The 20,851-nt window shown below is 41.7% G+C and overlaps 1 protein-coding gene across 5 annotated transcripts in view; it reads left to right on the forward strand.

The window, feature by feature from the left end:
• The window catches only part of smad10a (SMAD family member 10a), a 129,352-nt gene extending 123,076 nt beyond the window's left edge, over window positions 1-6,276 (forward strand). For all 5 annotated transcript variants that reach the window (XM_060820748.1, XM_060820751.1, XM_060820752.1 and 2 more), the window contains one exon: window positions 991-6,276. In XM_060820748.1, the coding sequence (XP_060676731.1) occupies window positions 991-1,202 (212 nt within the window). In that variant the 3' untranslated portion in view covers window positions 1,203-6,276. The remainder of the gene's footprint in view (window positions 1-990) is intronic.
• The last annotated feature ends 14,575 nt before the right edge of the window (window positions 6,277-20,851 follow it).

A 20,851-nucleotide genomic window follows, 5' to 3' on the forward strand; every position in this document is an offset into this window, starting at 1 on the left:
ATAGGCACATACAGAATTTTAGGAAAGATCGCTGAAATGACTGATGACTTGAAAGGAGCTGAGTAGTGTAGTCTTTGGACACACCTGAAACAGTTTCAGAAAACTGTCCTTATAAGTACTATCTGTAACAAATTTCGGTGGATATTATCAATTTATTCTCTAATAGTGCTTGGACAACATGGTACGTGGAACCATTTATTCCAACCAGTTCTTCAACTGAGATGAAACAAAGGCTGTGTAAATGCTAATTCAAAACACTCTTTTGTGTGGATTCAAAGACTCTGAACTGTTCTTTATTAGTACTGGCAATATGGCTTTGCATGGTGCGCTATTGTTGTGATTCACTATCTTCCCCGTTACAACTCTCTGCAGAAATGAATGCAATGATCTCTCTGGTAAGGAGAGTAACACTGCATGCCTTACATTCATTACTTCTCAGACAGCCAATGATTCCCAGATATTATTCCTTAAGAATTGGGAAATAGTAAACTCGAGATTTGAATGTAGTTATTGATAAGTGTCAGTTCTTCAGTTTGAAACTGTTTGAAGTTGTGTTATGAATGACAGAGATAAATTCTGATTCTACCACCTTTTATTTGTAAGCTTCTGAGGGCATTCTAGCTGCAAAGTGAATAGCTCAGTTCAATCAACATTTCAACCTTCCAATCACCACCATACCCCCTCCCCAAACTCACGCGACCCCCGCCTCCCGAAAACGATGTGTTAGTAGGAGTTGCTTGTTCTCCATTTGATGTTTTACTCATTTGCAGTTCCCTGACTGTGATATGGGTTCTTTCCTTGAATCAATTACTTTTGCAAGCATCTTTAACAAGATCAGATTGTTGTACAGGTGATCTCATAGTCGAGTTACATCATGCTTCATGTAACACCGGCCTTTTGAACTATATCTCCTAATGTTGTGGGTCTTTTAATACTTATCTTCCACTCTTGTCGTCGCCCTGAATTGCTGAAGTGTCTCTGTTGTTTCAGGTCTTTCTGCAGCTGCAGGGATAGGCGTTGATGATCTGAGGCGTCTCTGCATCCTCCGTCTGAGCTTTGTAAAGGGCTGGGGTCCAGATTATCCACGGCAGAGCATCAAACACACCCCTTGCTGGATCGAGGTCCACCTGCACCGAGCACTGCAGCTTCTGGATGAGGTCCTGCACACTATGCCCATTACTGACCCAGGATCTGTTAACTGACACAAATCACCTTCCGAGTTTTGTCGTCTTCTTCCTCTTACTTATTATCAAACTTGTAAAATTGATCACTTGAATCTGGAACGTCCACAGTCAAGACAGACTGATACAGCATAACTTTATTTTTATATGTTTATCTTATTGCTTGTTGACCATTTTCTTTAAATCATGGTCATGAAAAATTCACACTACAACTACATTGGAGATGCTTTTGGAACTTGCTGCCCTTACCTCTACAAAATGTATTTATTTAGTTTTCTAATTAGGATTTGCAGCAAATAACAGATGATCTGGTTCCAGTTCAATTCCTAATGCGGAATTTGTTGCAGATTTACTTGCTCTAATTTTGGATTTCCTGTATAACCGGTTTATCAGGACAAGAATCTTCAGACAGTTTTTAGACTTATGACCTGGGCAGTAGATACTCAGTGTGACTTTCATTTTCAAGAACTTAAGCCCAGTTGTTCTGTTATCATTCAATGTCACTATACTGTGCCACAATCTAAAGCTAGAGGTGAAATTGCTGAGGACTGTTTTAACTACTTGATCTAATAATATAGTACATCATGGTATGCTGCATATATTTTTCTGAATGGAGTCTTCACATGGCCAGGTATAAGTATTTCATTAACAGAAGTTGCTGGGAAATGTCAGCAGGTCTGGCAACTGATGGTTCTGAGGCAGGGTCACTGGATCCGAAATGCTAACTCTGATTTATCTTCACAAATGCTTCCAGACCTGCTGAGCTTTTCCAGCAACTTCTGTTTTTGTTTCTGATTTACAGCATCTGCAGTTCTCGTGGTTTTTGAAAGTATTTCATAATCTGGTGAACTTTCTTCCAGAGCAGATTGAGGATCAACAGTCTGAAAGCTGCTCCATTGCCTTTAGCAAATTGCTTACTGCATTTGCACCTGACACCTTCCATCGTTGAAAGATGAGGCATTACAGTCCATCTAGTTCTTTGTCATTCACTTTTGTTATTCAACATTTCAGGCTTGAGGATAAACTTGAAGCACATTTGGCTGGATTATATTCACTAACTCTGCAGCAGAGTTCCAATGATTGCACATATTCTATTATTGCAAAGCCTGAAGGCCCTGCCACAAACGTAATTATCACATCTAGGTTCTTGCAAGAGAAGAAGATTCAACTGTCAGCCTCAGTGATTTTCATCTAGGTTTTATTGGATTGTGAATGACTGTAAGCTGAGGTATTACAAGTCTTCCATAAGTCCCAGCATTCATACTACCTCTCCTCACTTTACTCCCTGTAGTTTGAGCATTGCAACAGCCGAACATCAAGTTGTACAGCACAGAAACAGACCCTTCGGTCTAACTTGTCTGTGCCAACAAGATATCCTAAATTGATCTAGTCCCATATTGTTTGAAAGTTGCATTAGAATGCTGATGTGCCACTGTAATGTCTACAAATACAGCATAGAACAATTCTGATCTGGCTCTGACGTTTGTGCAGTGCAGAATTGTAACTGTCTTGTACACCTGGTTTGTTTTTATCTGGATTCACTTCTATTTTGGTCCCTTTCCCAAGTCAACTTGTAGTCAGGACATGGCCTTTCTGCGATATGTTCACTGCATTACCCAAAATAGACCTGCCTACCACTTTAATAGAGAATCAGTGTACCAGCTATATATATAGCCAGTGTTTGATTTGGTCCAAATGCCTTTATTCCTCCTAATTGCAGCTTTAGTGTCCTGCTCTCCAGTAATGATTCCCTCCTCATCAGCTGACACAGGATGAGGCTCAGTTGTGATTATCATTTTGCTGCCACTTGCTGTCTTTGTTCATGTATACAGATTGTTGCCTATCTCAAACAACAGCCTATAGTGGTTAACATTGCTGCCTCACAACACCAGGGACCCGAGTTGAATTCCCGCCTCAGGCAAATGTCTGTGTGGAGTTTGCACATTCTCCCAGTGTCTGCCTGGGCTTCCTCCGACTGCTCCGGTTTCCTCCCACAGTCCAAAAATGTGCAGGTTAGGTGAATTAGCCATGTTAAATTTCCCGTAATGTTAGGTGAAGGGGTAAATGTAGGGGAATGGGTCTGGGTGGGTTGCTGCTCAGAGGGTCGGTGTGGACTTGTTGGGCCAAGGGGCCTGTTTCCACACTAAGTAATCTAATCTAAAATCAAGACCGTCATAAGGGCTGCTTCCTTCAGGAAGAGGAGATGCTGACCAAAACTTGGAACTAGATTCAAGGACTGCATGCTCTAAATGTAACCTATGTATGGCTGAGGATTCTCTTGATCATGATAAGCTTGAGGTTTATTATCATATTCTTGGAAGTAGAGTTCCGAAGAGCACCAATCACACTGAAGTGGAGCAATGAGGAAGCTCGGTCTTTCTGTCTGCTGTGAGCTCCTCTTTTCTTCTGCTGGCGATACAATTGCTAAATCTCAACTTTCAAAGGATTGTAATTATGATATTTGTCTGATTTCTTGTTTGGACAGTGAAATGGGAGCTCTATGGAGTATTTAAAACATGGTGTAACCAATGCTGAAGAGGACATTACAATGGGAGCTGCATTTCAATTGGCTGTAGCAACTGTTCAGTTTTAAATGGGACAAGTAAGGATTGTTATTTGCTGTAATTTTTGTTGTACTGAATGGGAAAAGTAGACTTTTCTGTTGTTCCGTAATGGCAATAGTATGTCTTCTCCATTAACTTCATCCTAATGCGCAGGATAAAATCTTAACCATCACCACTGCTTCCTGTAACAGAAGTGCATTAACTGCGTATGTTCGGAGTTGCTTTTCTCCCCCACCCGGCCACCTCACATTTTGATCCAGTCATCCTCTTGTAGGATTCTTTATCAAGCTGTGTGTGGTGTGGGAGAGGGTGAAGGGACTGCTTACTGTAAGTCTCATTTTGTGATAATTATCAATCTAAGAAGGATTTTATCAGTCTAGCACCTGGAATGTGCACTTTGACAGTCCCATTTTCCCATCTCAAATAGTGTGATGTACACCCTGATGTCTCTGATCTTCCAATTGGGTATAAATTGTAATTCCTCAAGTTTCCTGTCCATAGCCCTGACTATCCTGATTGGCAGTTTGCCTCTTCTGCTAGATTGTGTCTCCACCTTCTTTCTGTTCTTATCATGCCCTTGGAACATGTACTATAATTTCTCCTGTTATCCTCTTACCCAAAGCTTCACCATCCCCATCCCTTCACCATGAGCTACCTGGGGCTTGCATCCTGGTAACCACGCTGAAATTTTATCTCCTTCCAATGTCCCCTCCCACTTCTAAGGATAAATCCTGATCCTTGAACTCTCCAGCACACAGAAGCTGCTGTGGATGGTGCTGGGGTCATGCACTCTACCATCTCATCTTGCCCTCCAGTGTCCTTGGATAGTTTGAATTCTGTGTTGCAGGAAGCATGCTAAGCTATCAAATTAATGAATGGAATTCTTTCAATTGTGTCAGAAATTTGAGTAGAACTCAAAGTTGGTTTAGCGGGTTATAACATCAGAGTGTCACCTGAGGTACAGTCTATGGCAGAGATTAACTATTAAACAGCTGGCTGTCCTCGACCCATACAAATAGAACCTTGTCAAAGATTGAAAGCAGTTTCAGCAGTTTGAGGCTTGCGGGTGTTCTTCAAGACTTGTTGACCAATGTGTTCGCTTATTCTTCTGGAGATATCTGACTAAGTGTAATCTGTATTTGGCCAAAGCTGACTGAGTATACTACTGTATTTCAATTCCTGCTGCAGCCTTGCATTTCAGGAGTTGAACGGGGTGGTTCTTTCTGGGTCATTGTCAGTTATTGCAATAGAACTTCCGTGCTGATCAAGGAATATTCAGTGTAATCTTTGTAGTGCATAAAATTCAAGAATACTGTTAGATGGGGATCTCTGAAAGGTGTTTGTTGCCCAAGTTGAGTTATCGTACAGCTGTCCTGAAAAGCTGATCTGATTTTCTATTCATTCCATGATGGTCAGTGATACAGAATAATGCATTTTATCAGGTGCTTTTCCTGGCATGATTAGCACCATTCGTGGCTCCAGTTCTGTTTGCCACGTACTCTTCAGCTATATTCTTGTATACACACAAAGATTGTGATATAGGAGCACATACCCTATTCAGGAATCTGAAAAGGCTTAAGGATCCCACACAGATCACAGCAGCTACTAGGTGAGAGGATGTTTGCTAATGACCATGCTCTCAGTACATTTGAGAGAATGACCAGCCTTCTGAGTTATGTCATGAAGCCACATTATAAAAGCTATGCTGTCACCATATCTCCAAGAATGAATGCTTGCAATTGGATCTGTACATAAGATTTGGTTTAACATCAAATATGAGACAACAATCGCAAGCTTTGAGAAGATTTGTAGCTCAGGTTGAGGTTCTGGATGTAGGTTTGCTCACTGAGCTGAAAAACAAACCTTCCAGCTCAGCAAACAAACCTACATCCACGAAACAACAATGTAATACATGAACAACTCATCTCCTTACTGTTGAAGCAATGGGCATCATCAATGAACATAAAGCCAATTGATTCTGCAATATCTTTCTTCACTTCCCTGCAACTACCTCCTCACCCATATAAAACCATGGCAAATTGGTAAGCTGCTTGTCAGTAAGTCATTGTCCAAACAGATCCCAAAAGAAATATCAGCGCCACACTGCCATTTTCCTCTTGAGCAGGAGGTATTTGGGGAGAAGAAAGATTCTAATTGCCTTGGTCAGTGGGAGTTTGAACAGAAGAATCCTTTAATACTAAACTATTCCACATTAATGTAGCAGTTTTTGCCCCAGATATAAACTGTACCCCAGCACAGAATTAGCTATGGGAGCACTTAGATTTTCAATTATATTTCATGGTAAGGCTTGTTTCTTGTTCTATTTATACTTAGTTATTAAGTAAATAATTAAACTGTGAGGCTGTGGTACAAATGAGTGCCAATACTCTACATCTGATTTGGAAATTTGTTTAGAGCCTATTGTATGTGTATTGTTCCTGGCAAGCAGTAATAGGCTTGTCGGTATTTGATGTGTGTAAAGAGGAGGTTGAAGCTGCCCTCGTCACGTGTATAAAATCTCGTGTCAACAATCTGTGTACTTGATCTTTTACAAAGTGTTTGTGAGAAATTTAACTTGTGTTGTAAATAGCTTTTCTGCCATTCTCTCATTATTCCTTCTGCCTGACAGTACACTGATGTAATTTTGAGCCACGTATCCTCAAGGAATATCCCAATATGAATTACTTAACTTTGCTGATCTCAGCCGGGTGAGGTATAGAGGCTTTGCAATTGACCTGACCATACTTGGACTGGGTGGGAGGCTATTGCCAGTTTGGAAGGCAGGAATATGTAAGGTTAGGACAGAAGTCAGCCAAGAGGGAAAGTCCTGGTCAGTAGGCAGTGGTAGAGTCATACAGGTGTATGAAGAAATGCTCTATTGGCACTGAATTGGTTATTCAAATAGAATGTTGTGATTTATCATTGACAGTAGCATGCTAATATTTTCAAAACTGGGTAATCCATGGAGTTAGGTTCAGCGATGCTTCTTTATTGTTTGGAGCTGAAAAAAATGTCTTCATTGCAGGCTAGGGAAAGAGATGGACTGACACATGGACACAACTGCCAGGCTGTCACATACACTCACTCTTGTACATGCTTCTGCCGTCCTGCTTTCTCGCTCACATGCATACTGCACTTTCACTCACACTCCTGCACTCTTGCTTGCGGTCTCGCTGTCATGTTCGCACTCTGTACCTGCACACATTCTCACTCTCATACCTGTGCTGTACACCTACACACACAAACCTGTGCTCCATACCTATACACACACACACACTCTCATATCTGCACTCTACCCACACACACTCTTATATGCGCATTCTCGTTCTTATGCCAATGCCCTGGCTTTCATACCTGCATGCGCTCACTCTCTTGCATGGAAACTAATTGCAGGTAATGTAAGAAATGCTTATTTAAAAAGTGAGTAAAAAATGAGGTCTGCAGATGCTGGAGATCACAGCTGCAAATGTGTTGCTGGTCAAAGCACAGCAGGCCAGGCAGCATCTCCGGAATAGAGAATTCGACGTTTCGAGCATAAGCCCTTCATCAGGAATAAGGACTGCCTTCCTGATGAAGGGCTTATGCTCGAAACGTCGAATTCTCTATTCCTGAGATGCTGCCTGGCCTGCTGTGCTTTGACCAGCAACACATTTGCAGCTATTTAAAAAGTGAATCAAGTTCTACTTCTGTGATTTGATGCAGGGCTGGTATTTTGAGGTTGAAATATTGTATTGTCTGAAGTGAAGCGTTGGAATTGTAGAATTGTCTCAATAGCCATGATGGCTTTCACAGTTGAATTTCCGGAGGTTTCTTTCACATGTAAGCTTTGCATATAGAATGGAACAAGCGGGCGAGAATTGATCCTCTAGTTATGCAAGCAAGAAACATATTGACTGCCCAAGTGAATACTGCAGACCTCAAACTGTTTCTGAATGTTTCTGTTTCTTAGAGTAGAGTAACCTTTTATTTGTCATTTCTACCTTATACATCTGAAACAGTAAAAACGAGACAGTGATAGGGTTAGGGTTGCTCCCAGAATTAAAGCTCTGGCCTTCTCTGAAGATAGTCCAAAAGTGTGTGTCTCACTGTTATTGTGTCCTGACATTTTGTCCTGCCTTTTCTATACTTTGGGCATCTTTGTTTGCCTTCTACTGTGTTGAATTACTTGGATAAACTGCCAAATTACCTTTCAAATAAGGCAAATAATTCAGTTTCCAGTTATGTATCATGTCTTTACATCGAGCTCATTATTCTTGTTAATTAACAATGACAACCATGGACTTGCACAACTTTGAGTGCCATCTAGGCAAGTCTATTTGTATTCCACTTGCAAAGCTTGTCCAATGTTTCTGAAGGTAAGGTGACTCTGAGTTTGTACCTATCTTTAAATCAGAGCAATGTTTAAAAAGCATAATTTCTAAACAGAATATTGAATAGAACAGCTTCTCAGTTCTCAGAGATTCCATGAATTTACAATACACATATTGACTGATAGAAACAATGCAGGGGGTGGGTGGAGGATGTTGGAGTTGGCGAGAATCAATACAGGTAGTCTTCCTGTAAAGTTACATTCCAGTGCAATCTTGCTTCATAGAAAATTGCTTAATATAAATAATGGGGCCTATAGGAAAAGTGGGATTAGGGGCAGACCGCAACATAAGTCTAACAAAGTATAGCACAGCCTGATTGAAGGCTGAATCATATTTATTAACAAAGTAAATTTAACACAATACATTTTTTTTAAAAATGTAAAAACAGAATTTCCAAAGAGGTTTTGTCTAGATTTATCTTTTTTCACACCTATTTTTTTATGGACATGCTGAACTGTGCATCAGATCTAGTCCTATTTTGTATGCTCACTTGTACTTCCACAGAGAGCTGCAAAAGCTTCCTTGTTAAGTCTGTTAAAGACTGCAGTCGATGGCTACAGTATTCCGAAAAATGGTACAGATGGTGGAGGTTTGGGTGTATCCAGACGTTACTGAACATCATTTTGGTTGGGCTCTGGAGACTTTACCTTTAGAATGTAATTGTTAATGAGGGCAGAAATATGGACAACAACAGAAATATTGAACTTTAAAACAAAACGTTAAATGAAAGTAAATTGTTTTTTATTTGTTAACCATAATGCAAGAATATAATTTTTTTGCAGGAAGTGAGCGTTGTCTCACTGATGCTGGAAAGAAGTCTAACTTTTCCAGAGTTGTCACAAAAGTTAAAAGTTATCTCAGAATATGTAAAATTCCCCAATTTACTTGTCTTTACAAAAAATACAGGTCAGGTTTCAGTGCTTAACAATAATTATAATTTATTACAAATGAATAGATTCTAGCTGCAGGTAAACAATTACGAACCATTAGTTTATAACTACTCTTCTAATCGCTGTCAAACACACGGGCATTGCTGTTACGCGTGCAGGGAGAAGGTAGTTTGCAGTCCCTGTCTGTGGTTCATTGAGATGATCCTTTTCTGACAATGACTTGCTATTCATTAATCTCACTTCTCCAGGGTCTGTTTAACTGTTGGCATACAGAAGGCCTTTGTCATTAACAACTGGTCACCATTCCACAGGCCAAAAGCTACCTGGCACTGGCCAAGTGTCACTTTGTACATTGCCTGGTGCCTAACCCTAACCTTCCTGTACTGAGTAAAACAGCAATGTTAAACACCACTTACAATAAGTTTTAATAACTCTGTCTTCCTCCTGGGGTTCTATTTGCACAGGTAGACAGGGCTGTTTGTGGTAAATTTGTCACATTGTTGCATAGTCCACAATGTCCAGTCATCTGCAGGGTTTATTATTCATTGAAGTTTCAGCTAACATTTGCATTCATACAAGTGACATCAAGCAAAACTGAGGTCACTGGGAGTGAAGGGAAATGTTGTGCAGTCTGGCATGTTAAGGCAACATGGCATGGGGTAGTCAGCCCTCAGTCTAGTCTCTTCAGTTCATGTAACAATAACCTGCTCTCATTGTAAAGGGTCATTTGTACCTGTATATGATCTGCATAGTCTATAGCTGATATCTCACAGTAGAACCTGGTCTCCAGTCTTCTTGAAATCTACTTGCTGTTGGATCATGTGACAATTAGTTTGCAAAGGCCTTCCATTGTTAAGACAAATTGTACACAGATATTGCCCACTTGTCACAATGAAGTTTGGGATGTTTGGGCCTTCACCAGCCTCAATAGGTAGCGGCCTGAACGCTACCACCAGCCCTCACTGCACGTAACCACAGCCCCCACTGGAGACACTACATGCAGGAGGAGGCAATTTGAAGGCACAAGACAGAAGGTGCACCTTTCTTTTGGAAAGACCTTCCAAAAGTAGATTGAAATCATGAGAGGATGGGCTTTTCCTATAAAAAAAAGGCTTCTCTGGCGCTGCAACAATTCCCCACACACAAGTTCAGTGAGTGACTCATGATTGCCATTCACTTTGGGATTGCTCATGCTCAAGGCCACAAATTGATAGGGAACGAGTGATTCAACATGGACCTTAAGTAACCTCTTGCCTGAATCTCGGGTGGCAAACTGGCATTTGAATCTCTGAATACAGTCAGAAAAGACCTGTATCTCTGGAGGGGTAGATGAGGAATGTGTAAGGGAAAGCAAACTTCAAGGTAGTGGTTCTCTTAACTGAATGTCAGAACATGTCCCATCAGTGGATCAAACACAAGACTTCTGGGCAACGCTGGCAGCTATTTAATATTGTTCTCATTGGAACTAGAAATCGCAGGGATATTCACATGACCCACAGCATAACAGAAATTGATGGCTGCTGCTATAATCACCAGGTTTATCTGACCTACAATCTCCAATCAACAAAGCTTCAAAATGTCCAAGGCCACACAAGTAATGCTGCAAACAATTAAGATGAAAGATTTCAAAGTTGGCCTTTCTCCCCAATTGCCCAGAGGCTGGTCTGGAGTCACATATCAGTCAGGCCAGGTAAGGATGGCAGATTTCCTTCCCTGAAGAATATTAGTCAATTAGATGGGTTTTTCTGCCAATTGACAAATGTTTCATATTCATTGTTAGTCTATCGTCTCCATATTTTCTTTTTATTGAATTCAAATTTCACTATCTGCGTGGCAGGATTCAAATTCGAATTCTCTGTATTATCTGAGTCACTGGACTGATAGTCTAGCAGTAATATTACTCCCACTGAATAACCGTTGACTTGTTTTTAATTCATTCATGAGATGAGGGGGTCACTGGCCAGGCCAGCATTTATAGTTTATCCCTAATTGTCCAGACAGATGTTAAGATTCAATCACATTACTGTGGGTCTGGAGTCACTTATAGGTCAGACCAGGTAAACATGGCAGTTAGGACATCTTCTGTCAATCAAAAGCTCTCTGTCAGCCCTGAAGATAATCAATGATGTAACCTCCAGTGCCCAGGTTAACAGAATTTCAATGCTTAATGATTCTTCAAGAAAATGAAGTCTTCATTTGTCTTAAGTGGGAGATTTCTTAGTTCCAGATTCCAAGGCGAATCAGCCTATCATCACCTACCCTGTCAAGACTACTCAGTATCTTGTATATTTCAATAAAATTACCTCTCATTCTTCTAAATGAATGTAGGCCTACCCTGCTGAATCTGATTGTAAGACATTCCTCATCCTAGGAATCAGCCTCATGCACCCTTTCTGACCTGCTTCCAACATGCAACCAATGTAGCAACATATAAACACCATTAACTTGCACAGTTTCTTCAGGACTGTCAAGATGATATGGGCCAAGCATGGAAGGAGCTCAGCAAGGACGGGAGGGTTGCAGTGCTCATTGGAGAGAACATTTTGCGAAACCTCTTCAATCACATGTCTGTCTTCAACTTGAACCTCATCAACTGCATGTTTCAGAGAATGATGGGTGTGAATAGAATAATTGATTCAAATGGCTGAAAGATCGAAAATTCAGGCCATCTGATTAAACTTGTAATTTGGTTGACCAAAGAATCAGATGGCTTGAGAAAATATATTAGATTCCCTACAGTGTGGAAACAGGCCCTTCGACCCAACAAGTCCACACCGGCCCTCCGAAGAGCAATCCAGCCAGACCCATTCCCCTACATTCACCCTTGACAAATGCACCTAACACTACCGTCAATTTAGCATGGCCAATTCACCTGACCTGCACATCTTTGGACTGTGGGAGGAAACCAGAGCACCTGGAGGAAACCCACGCAGACACAGAATATGCAAACTCCACACAAACCGCTGCCCAAGATGGGAATTGAATCCAGGTCCCTGGCACTGTGAGGCAGTAGTGCTAACCACTGAGCCGCCATGCCGACCACAAAGTGGTTAAGCCTTAGAAAGCACTGATTTAATGAGATGAAGCTGGTCCAAATTAGTGTTCAAAATGAAATTGGAGAAGTACTTGGAGAAAAAACTGGGGAAATAGCATGTTGCACAGTGGGAGAACTGATTGGTTTTCTCTGTGAAAGAATTAACACAGACTTGATGGATCGAATATCCTATTTCTGTGATGTCGATTGTTTTGAACTCAAACTGCATTGCAAAGTTGCTCATGATTGTTAAAAGAGGTCTTATGTGCATGGGAAAGGAGGGATCGGGGAATAGGAGAGTACCAGGTTAAGGGATGATCACCTTATTGGGATTGTATTATTGACCCCCTGATAGTCAGAGGGAAATTGAGAAACAAACTTGTAAGGAGATCTCAGCTATCTGTAAGAATAATAGGGTAGTTATGGTAGGGAATTTTAACTTTCCAAACATATACTGGGACTGCCATAGTGTTAAAGGTTTGGATGGAGAGGAATTTGTTAAGTATGTACAAGACAATTTTCTGATTCAGTATGTGGATGTACCTACTAGAGAAGGTGGAAACCTTGATAGATTCTTGGGAAATAAGGGCAGGGTAGGTGACTGAGGTGTCAGTGGGGGAGCACTTTGGGTCCAGCGACCATAATTCTATTAGATTTAAAATAGTGATGGAAAAGGATAGACCAGATCTAAAAGTTGAAGTTCTAAATTGGAGAAAGGCCAATTTTGGCAGCATTAGGCAAGATGTTCGCAGGTAAAGGGACGGCTGGAAAATGGGAAGCCTTTAGAAATGAGATAACGCGAATCCAGAGAAAGTATATTCCTGTCAGGGTGAAAGGAAAAGCTAGTAGGTATAGGGAATGCTGGAAGACTAAAGAAATTGAGGGTTTGGTAAGAAAAAGAAGGAAGCATATGTAAGGTATTGACAGGATAGATCGAGTGAATCCTCAGAAGAGTATAAAGAAAGTGGGAGTATACTTAAGAGGGAAATCAGGAGGGCAAAAAGGGGACATGAGATAGCTTTGGCAAATAGAATTAAGGAGAATCCAAAGGATTTTCACAAATGCATTTGGGACGAAAGGGTAACTAGGGAGAGAATAGGGCCCCTCAAGGATCAGCAATGCGACCTTTGTGTGGAGCCACAGAAAATGGGGAGATACTAAATGAGTATTTTGCATCAATATTTACTATGGAAAAGGATATGGAAGATAGAGACTGCAGGGAAATAGATGGTGACATCTTGCAAAATGTCCAGATTACAGAGAAGGAAGTGCTGGATGGCTTGAAATGGGTAAAAGTGGATAAATCCCCAGGGCCTGATCAGGTGTACCTGAGAACTCTGTGGGAAGCTAGAGAAGTGATTGCTGGGCCTCCTGTTGAGATATTTGTATCGATAGTGACAGGTGAGGTGCCGGAAGACTGGAGGTTGGCAAACGTGGTGCCACTGTTTAAGAAGGGTGGTAAGGACAAGCCAGGGAACTATAGACCAGTGAGCCAGACAGTAGTGGGCAAGTTGTTGGAAGGAATCCTGAGGAACAGGATGTACATGTATTTGGAAAGGCAAGGACTGATTAGGAATAGTCAACATGGCTTTGTGCATTGGAAATCATGTCTCACAAACTTGATTGAGTTTTTTGAAGAAGTAACAAAGAAGATTAATGAAGCCAGAGTGGTAGGTGTGATCTATATGGACTTTAGTAAGGCGTTCGACAAGGTTCCCCATGGGAGACTGATTAGCAAGGTTAGATCTCAGGAATACAGGGAGAACTAGCTATTTGGATACAGAACTGGCTCAAATGTAGAAGACAGAGTGGTGGTGGAGGGTTGTCTTTCAGACTGGAGGCCTGTGACCAGTGGAGTGCCACAAGGATCGGTGCTGGGTCCTCTATTTTTTGTCATTTACATAAATGATTTGGATGCGAACATAAGAGATGCAGTTAGTAAGTTTGCAGATGACACCAAAATTGGGGGTGTAGTGGACAGCGAAGAGGGTTACCTCAGATTACAACAGGATCTTGACCAGATGGGCCAATGGGCTGAGAAGTGGCATCGCAGGTAGATAGGATAGTGAAGAAGGCATTTGGTATGCTTTCTTTTATTGGTCAGAGTATTGAGGACAGGAGTTGGGAGGCCATGTTGCGGCTGTACAGGACATTGGTTAGGCCACTGTTGGAATATTTGCAGTTCTGGTCTCCTTCCTATTGGAAAGATGTTGTGAAACTTGAAAAGATTCAGAAAAGATTTACAAGGATGTTGCCAGGGTTGGAGGATTTGAGCTATAGGGAGAGGCTGAACAGGCTGGGGCTGTTTTCCCTGGAGTGTTGGAGGCTGAGGGGTGACCTTATAGAGGTTTACAAAATTATGAGAGGCATGGATAGAATAAATAGGCAAAGTATTTTCCCTGGGGTCAGGGAGTCCAGAACTAGAGGGTATAGGTTTAGGGTGAGAGGGGAAAGATATAAAAGAGACTTAAGGGGCGACATTTTCGCACACAGGGGTGGTATATGTATGGAATGAGCTGCCAGAGGAAGTGGTGGAGGCTAGTACAATTGCAACCTTTAAGAGGCATTTGGATGGGTATATGAATAGGAAGGGTTTGGAGGGATATGGCAGGTGGGACTAGATTGGGTTGGGATATCTGGTTGGCATGGACAGGTTGGACTGCAGGGTCCATGCTGTACATCTCTATGACTCTGACTCTAAATGAATTCTCTGACACAGGAACCTGAATGTGGACATAACCATTGAAAAGATAAAGACACAAGTAATTACACAGTGATTTATCATAGAGATATACAGCATGGAAACAGACCCTTTGGTCCAACTTGTCCATGCCAACCAGATATCCCAAATTAATCTAGTTCCACCTGCCAGCATTTGGCCCATATCCTTCTAACTCCTTTCTATTCATACATCCATCCAGATGCCTTTTGAATGCTATAATTTACCAGCCTCCTCCACTTGCTCTGTTAGCTCATTCCATACATGCACCATCATCTGCGTGAAAATGTTGCCCCTTTTATATCTTTTCCCTCTTATTCTGGACTTTCCCATCCCAGGGAAAAGACCTTGTCTATTTACCCTATCCATGCGCCTTGTGATTTTATAAACCTCTCAAAGGTCACTCCTCAGCCTCTGACGCTGCAGGGAAAACACCCCCAGCCTATTCAGCCTCTACCCACAGCTTAAACCCTCCAATCCTTTTACAACATCCTTCCGATAGGAGGGAGACCAGAATTGTATGAATTATTCCAAAAGTGGCCTAACAAATGTCCTGTACAGTTGCAACATGACCTCCCAACTTCTATACTCAATACTCTGACCAAGAAAGGAAAGCATACCAAAAGCTGCCTTTACTATTCTATCTACCTGTAACTCCACTTTCAAGGAACTATGAACCTACAATCTGAGGTCTCTTTGTTCAGCAGCACTCCCCAGGACCTTGCTGTGAACAATATATGTCCTGCCCTGATTTTCTTTTCCAAAATACAGCACCTCACATTTATCTAAATTAAACTCCATCTGCCAGTCTTGGGCCCAATGGCCCATCTGAACGAGATCTCGTTGTATTCTAAGGTTACCTTCTTCCCTGTTCATTACACTTTCAATTTTGATGTCATCTGCAAACTTACTATTCCTCCTACGTTCACATCTAAATCATGTAAGTAAGTGACGAAAAGTATTGGACCCAGCACTGATCCTTGTGGCACACCACTGTTCACAGGCCTTCAGTCTGAAAAACAACCCTCCATCTTCTGCCTTCAAGGCAGTTCTGTATCCAAATGGCTTATTCTCCCTGTAATCCATCTGATCTAACCTTGCTAATCAGTCTACTATGAGGTCTTCTGGAGAAGTGTTCATGTGGCTGAAACACTTTCCTGTCAGTTGCTGTTCTGAAGAATAATTGGGTCAAAAATAGGTGTAAACTACGTGGCATCACAGGTTCTAAAAAGAGTGCAAGATAACAGATGATGACACATACCTCCCAGATCGTCTCAACACTTTCAATGCTCCAATGCTTGCTTTCAGCAGAATTTCGGCGGAGAGGTAACAACTATTCCGACAAGTCCTGACAAACCTGTCCCAACAGTCACTGCATCAGACGTCAGATCAGTTTTCCTTTGCGTGAACCCAAGGAAAGCAATGGGACCAGATGGAGTACCAGGCCATGCACTCAGAGCATATACAGATCAACTGGCAGAGATCTTCTCGGACATCTCCAACCTCTGCCTGCAGCAGAACACTGTCTCTGCCTGTTTCAAGAGGGCCAACATCATCCCTGTGTCTAAGAAGGCTCATGCAGCATTTCTCAATGACTACCATCTAGTGGCATTAATCAACTCCAGCCTCCCCAGTACTCTTGACCCACTCCAATTTGCTTATTGGACAACAGATCCACATCAGATGTCATATCACTTGCCCTTCACTTCTCCCTCAAACATCTTGACACCAAGGACAGCTATGTAAGAATCCTTCTCATTGACTACGGTTCAGCCTTCAACACTATTATCCCTTCGAGACTGATTACTAAAGTTAGTGATCTTGGACTAAGCCCCACTCTCTGCGACTGGATCCTCAGTTTCCTGACCCACAGGCATGACAGCGAACACCCTTCCCAACTTTTATAGGTGCACTATCGAGAGTATTCTGTCTGGATGTATCACTACCTGGTATCGCAAGTGTACCATTCAACATTGGAGGTGGTTACGGAGAGTGTGAACTTAGCCTGGACAATCACAAAAGCCAACCTCCCACCCATAGAATTCATCTACCAGGCCCACTGTCAAGAAAAGGCCGCCAGCATTCTAAAAAGATCCATCCCACTCTGGCAGTGCATTTCTACAACCTCTACTACTGGGGAGAAGGTACAGAAGCCTGAATACACACATCAGCCGGTTTCAAAACAGTTTCTACCCTACTGTTGTTAGAATACTGAATGGACTCTCAAACTCTTAACATTCACCTGTACCTATGTTTTTGTTTTTGCTGCTGTTACCTAAACTGAGTCGGGGGAAAGGGAAAGCAACAGGGAGTATGGAGTCAAGTAGAAAGATAAGCAAAAGGTTAGCATGTATGCAGGGTTTAAGTTCAAGGCAGGCTCAGGATGAAGCAAAAAGGAATGATAACTTAGGACATATTACTAGAAATGTTAGAAATCATGAGGATTAGCATTACGGCGCTTTATTTAAATGCTCGTAGTATTCGTAACAAAGCAGATGAATTAATGGCACAAAGCATCATGAATGATTATGATGTGATAGGCATCATAGAGACTTGGTTGCAGGGGTTTCAGACTGTCAGTTAAACATTCAAGGATTTACAACTTATCGAAAAGACAGATGGGCAGGGGAGCAGGGTTGCCTTATAGTTAAGAATGAGATTAAATCTATGGCACTGAATGACATGGGTCAGATGATGTGGAGTCGAGGAACCACAAAGGCAAAAAAAACCATAACGGGGGTTATGTACAGATCTTCTAGTAGTGGTCAGGACCAGGGATGCAAAATGTACCAGGAAATAGCAGGTGGGCTGGGTGAATAATGTTGCCAGTGGATCCAAAGAAAGGGAATTCATGGAATGCTTACAGGATGGCTTTTTGGAACAGCTTGTGATGGAGCCCACAAGGGAGCAGGCTATTCTGGACTTAGTTCTGGATCAGTGGTGCTGGAAGAGCACAGCAGTTCAGGCAGCATCCAAAGTGCAGCAAATTCGACGTTTCGGGCAAAAGCCGTTCATCAGGAATAAAAGGGTTTTTGCCCGAAACATCGATTTCGCTGCACTTTGGCTGCTGCCTGAACTGCTGTGCTCTTCCAGCACCACTAATCCAGAATCTGGTTTCCAGTATCTGCAGTCATCGTTTTTACCTCTATTCTGGACTTAGTTCGATATAATGAGCCAGACTTTATAAAAACTCTTAAAGTAAGGGAACACTTAGGATGCAGCGATCGTACAATGGTAGAGTTCAGTCTGCAGTTTGAAAGCAAGAAGGCAAAATTGGATGTAAGGGTGTTACAGTTAAATAAAGGTAATTACAAGGGCATAAGAGGAACTGACAAAAATCAACTGGAAGCAGAGCCCAGTGGGGAAGACAGTAGAGCAACAATGGCAGGAGTTTCTGGGTGTAATTGAGGACACAATACAGAGCTTCATCCCAAAGAAAAGAAAGATTATCTGAGGGGTGGGGGGAGGGTTAGACAGCCATGGTGACAAAGGAAATGTGTCAAAGAAAAAGAGAGAGCCTATAAAGTAGCCAAGAGCACTGAAAACAGAAGATTGGGAAGACTACAAATACAAACAGAGGATAACAGAGAAATAAGAAAGGAGAGGATCAAATATGAAGACAAGCTCGCCAGTAATATTAGAAATGATAGCAAAAACTTCTTACAATATATAAGAAACAAATGAGAAGCAAAAGTAGAAATTGGGCTGCTCCAAATTGATGAAGGAAGGCTAGTGCTGGGAGGTAAGGAAATAGCTGAAGAACTTAATAAGTATTTTGTGTCAGTCTTCACAGTGGAAGACATGAGTAATATACCAACAATTAAGGAGAGTCAGGGGGCAGAGTTGAGTATGGTCGCCATTACAAAAGAGAGAGTGCTAGAAAAACTAAAAGATCTAAAAATCGATAAATCTCTTAGGCCCCGATGGGCTACATCCTAGAGTTCTGAGAGAGGTGGCTGAGGAAATAGCGGGGGCACTGACTGTGGTCTTTCAAAGATCACTGGAGTCAGGGAAAATCCCAGATTATTGGAAAATCACTGTTGTTAACCCCCTTGTTCAAGAAAGGATCAGGACAAAAGTTGGAAAATTATAAGCCAATTAGCCTAACCTTGGTTGGAGGTAAAATTCTAGAATCCATCGTTAAGGATGAAATTTCTAAATTCTTGGAAGTGCAGGTCAGCATGCAAGTAAGCATGGATTTAGTACTGGGAGGTTATGCCTGACAAATCTGTTAGAATTCTTTGAAGAGGTAATAAGTAGTTTAGACCAGGGAAACCTCGTGGATGTCATCTATCCAGACTTCCAAAAGGCCTTTGATAAGGTGCCTCACGGGAGGCTGCTGAGTAAGGTGAGGTCCCATAGTATTTGAGGTGAGCTATTTGCATGGATTGGGAATTGGCTGACTGGCAGAAAGCAGAGAGTTGGGATAAAAGGTTCTTTTTCAGAATGGCAGCTGGTGACAAGTGGGGTTCTGCAGGGTTCAGTGTTGGGGCCGCAGCTGTTCGCTTTATATATTAATGACCGGGGGCATTCTGGCAAATTTTGTCAATGATAGAAAAAAGTTAGGTGGACAGGCAGGTTGTACTGAGGAGGTGGAGAAGCTGCAGAAAGATTTAGACGGTTTAGCAGAGTGGTCCAGGAAATGGCTGATAAAATTCAATGTGAGCAGATATGAGGTCTTGTACTTTGGAAGAAAGAATACAGGCATGGATTCAGGCACCGTTTTTAAACGGTGAGAAAATTAATAAAGCCAAAGTAGAAAGGGATGTGGGAGTGCTAGTCCAGGATTCTCTAAAGGTTGATTTGGAGGTAGATTCCATGATTAAGAAAGCAAATGTAATATTATCATTTATCTCAAGAGGGTTGGGGAATGCAGCGATGTGCTACTGATATTTTATAAAGCTCTAATTAGGTCCCATTTAGAATACTGTGTCCAATTTTGGGCCACACACCTCAGGAAGGACATACTGCACTGAAGTGTGTCCAGCAGAGATGCACATGGATGATCCCTGGAATGATCGGCCTAACATGTGATTGTATTCATGAGAGTTTAGAAGGTTGAGGGCAGATCTAATACAAACTTAGGAGATATTGCGTGACTTAGAAGGGGTGGACACTGGGAAGTTGTTTCCATTAGGCGGGGAGATTAGGACCCGTGGGCACAGCCTTTAAAATTAGAGGGGATAAATTTAGAACAGAAATGAGACATTTCTTCGGCCAGAGAGTGGTGGGCCTGTGGAATTCATTGCCACGGAGCACAGTGGAGGCTGGGTCATTGGGTGTCTTCAAGGTAGAAATTGATAAATTCTTGTTTTGGAAAGGAATTAAGAGCTACGGGGAGAGAGCAGGTAAGTGGAGTTGAATGGCCCATCAGTCATGATTAAATGACGGAGTGAACTTGATGGGATGAAAGGCCTGCTTCCACTCCTATATCTTATGTTCTTATTTACTTATCTATGCTACTTAATTATGTGTATTGCTCGGAAGACAAAGTTTTTCACTGCCTTGGTACACGTGACAATAAATTCAATTCAAGTCAACTGTTATGAGACCTGGAATTTTCAAGAGGGTAGAGGAGGGATAAAAATGTAATGAAAAGCTGTTGTTACTGTTTGGTTCTAGCTTGTATTTTTAGCTGGTGAGCTGTTTGAGGTACCTTGGTGATTTGTGTGTGCATTATAGAGGACTGTGACATGATAAACCTGAGTGTTCCCACAGGGGGTTACTTTTTTAAAAAATAAATCATTAATTGTTCCCACATTGGCAGTGGTAACTGTTTGTATTTCTGATAGATCAGATGCTTCCTTCAATCTACATGCACCTCTTTGTTTTCTTCCATCATATTCTAGTCTCTCTCCCTCTAATATATTCAGAGTTTTCACACAAAGATTGAATAAATAATTTGCTGCTTTACTTCCCTTTTGTGTTTTGTTCTATCACAAGTTTGTTATTTCACCTCGATTGTCCTTCACCCTATTCTTGAGCACACACCAACCATTGCCCACCACTGCTCCAGTTGAGGCATAAAACCAAACTTCATTCTTCCTTCACTTCCACAATTGTACTGACTCAACATTAGCTCTGTTCATTCTC

This window comes from Hemiscyllium ocellatum, chromosome 50 (assembly GCF_020745735.1).
Source record: "Hemiscyllium ocellatum isolate sHemOce1 chromosome 50, sHemOce1.pat.X.cur, whole genome shotgun sequence".
NCBI classification, from domain to species: Eukaryota; Metazoa; Chordata; class Chondrichthyes; order Orectolobiformes; family Hemiscylliidae; genus Hemiscyllium; species Hemiscyllium ocellatum.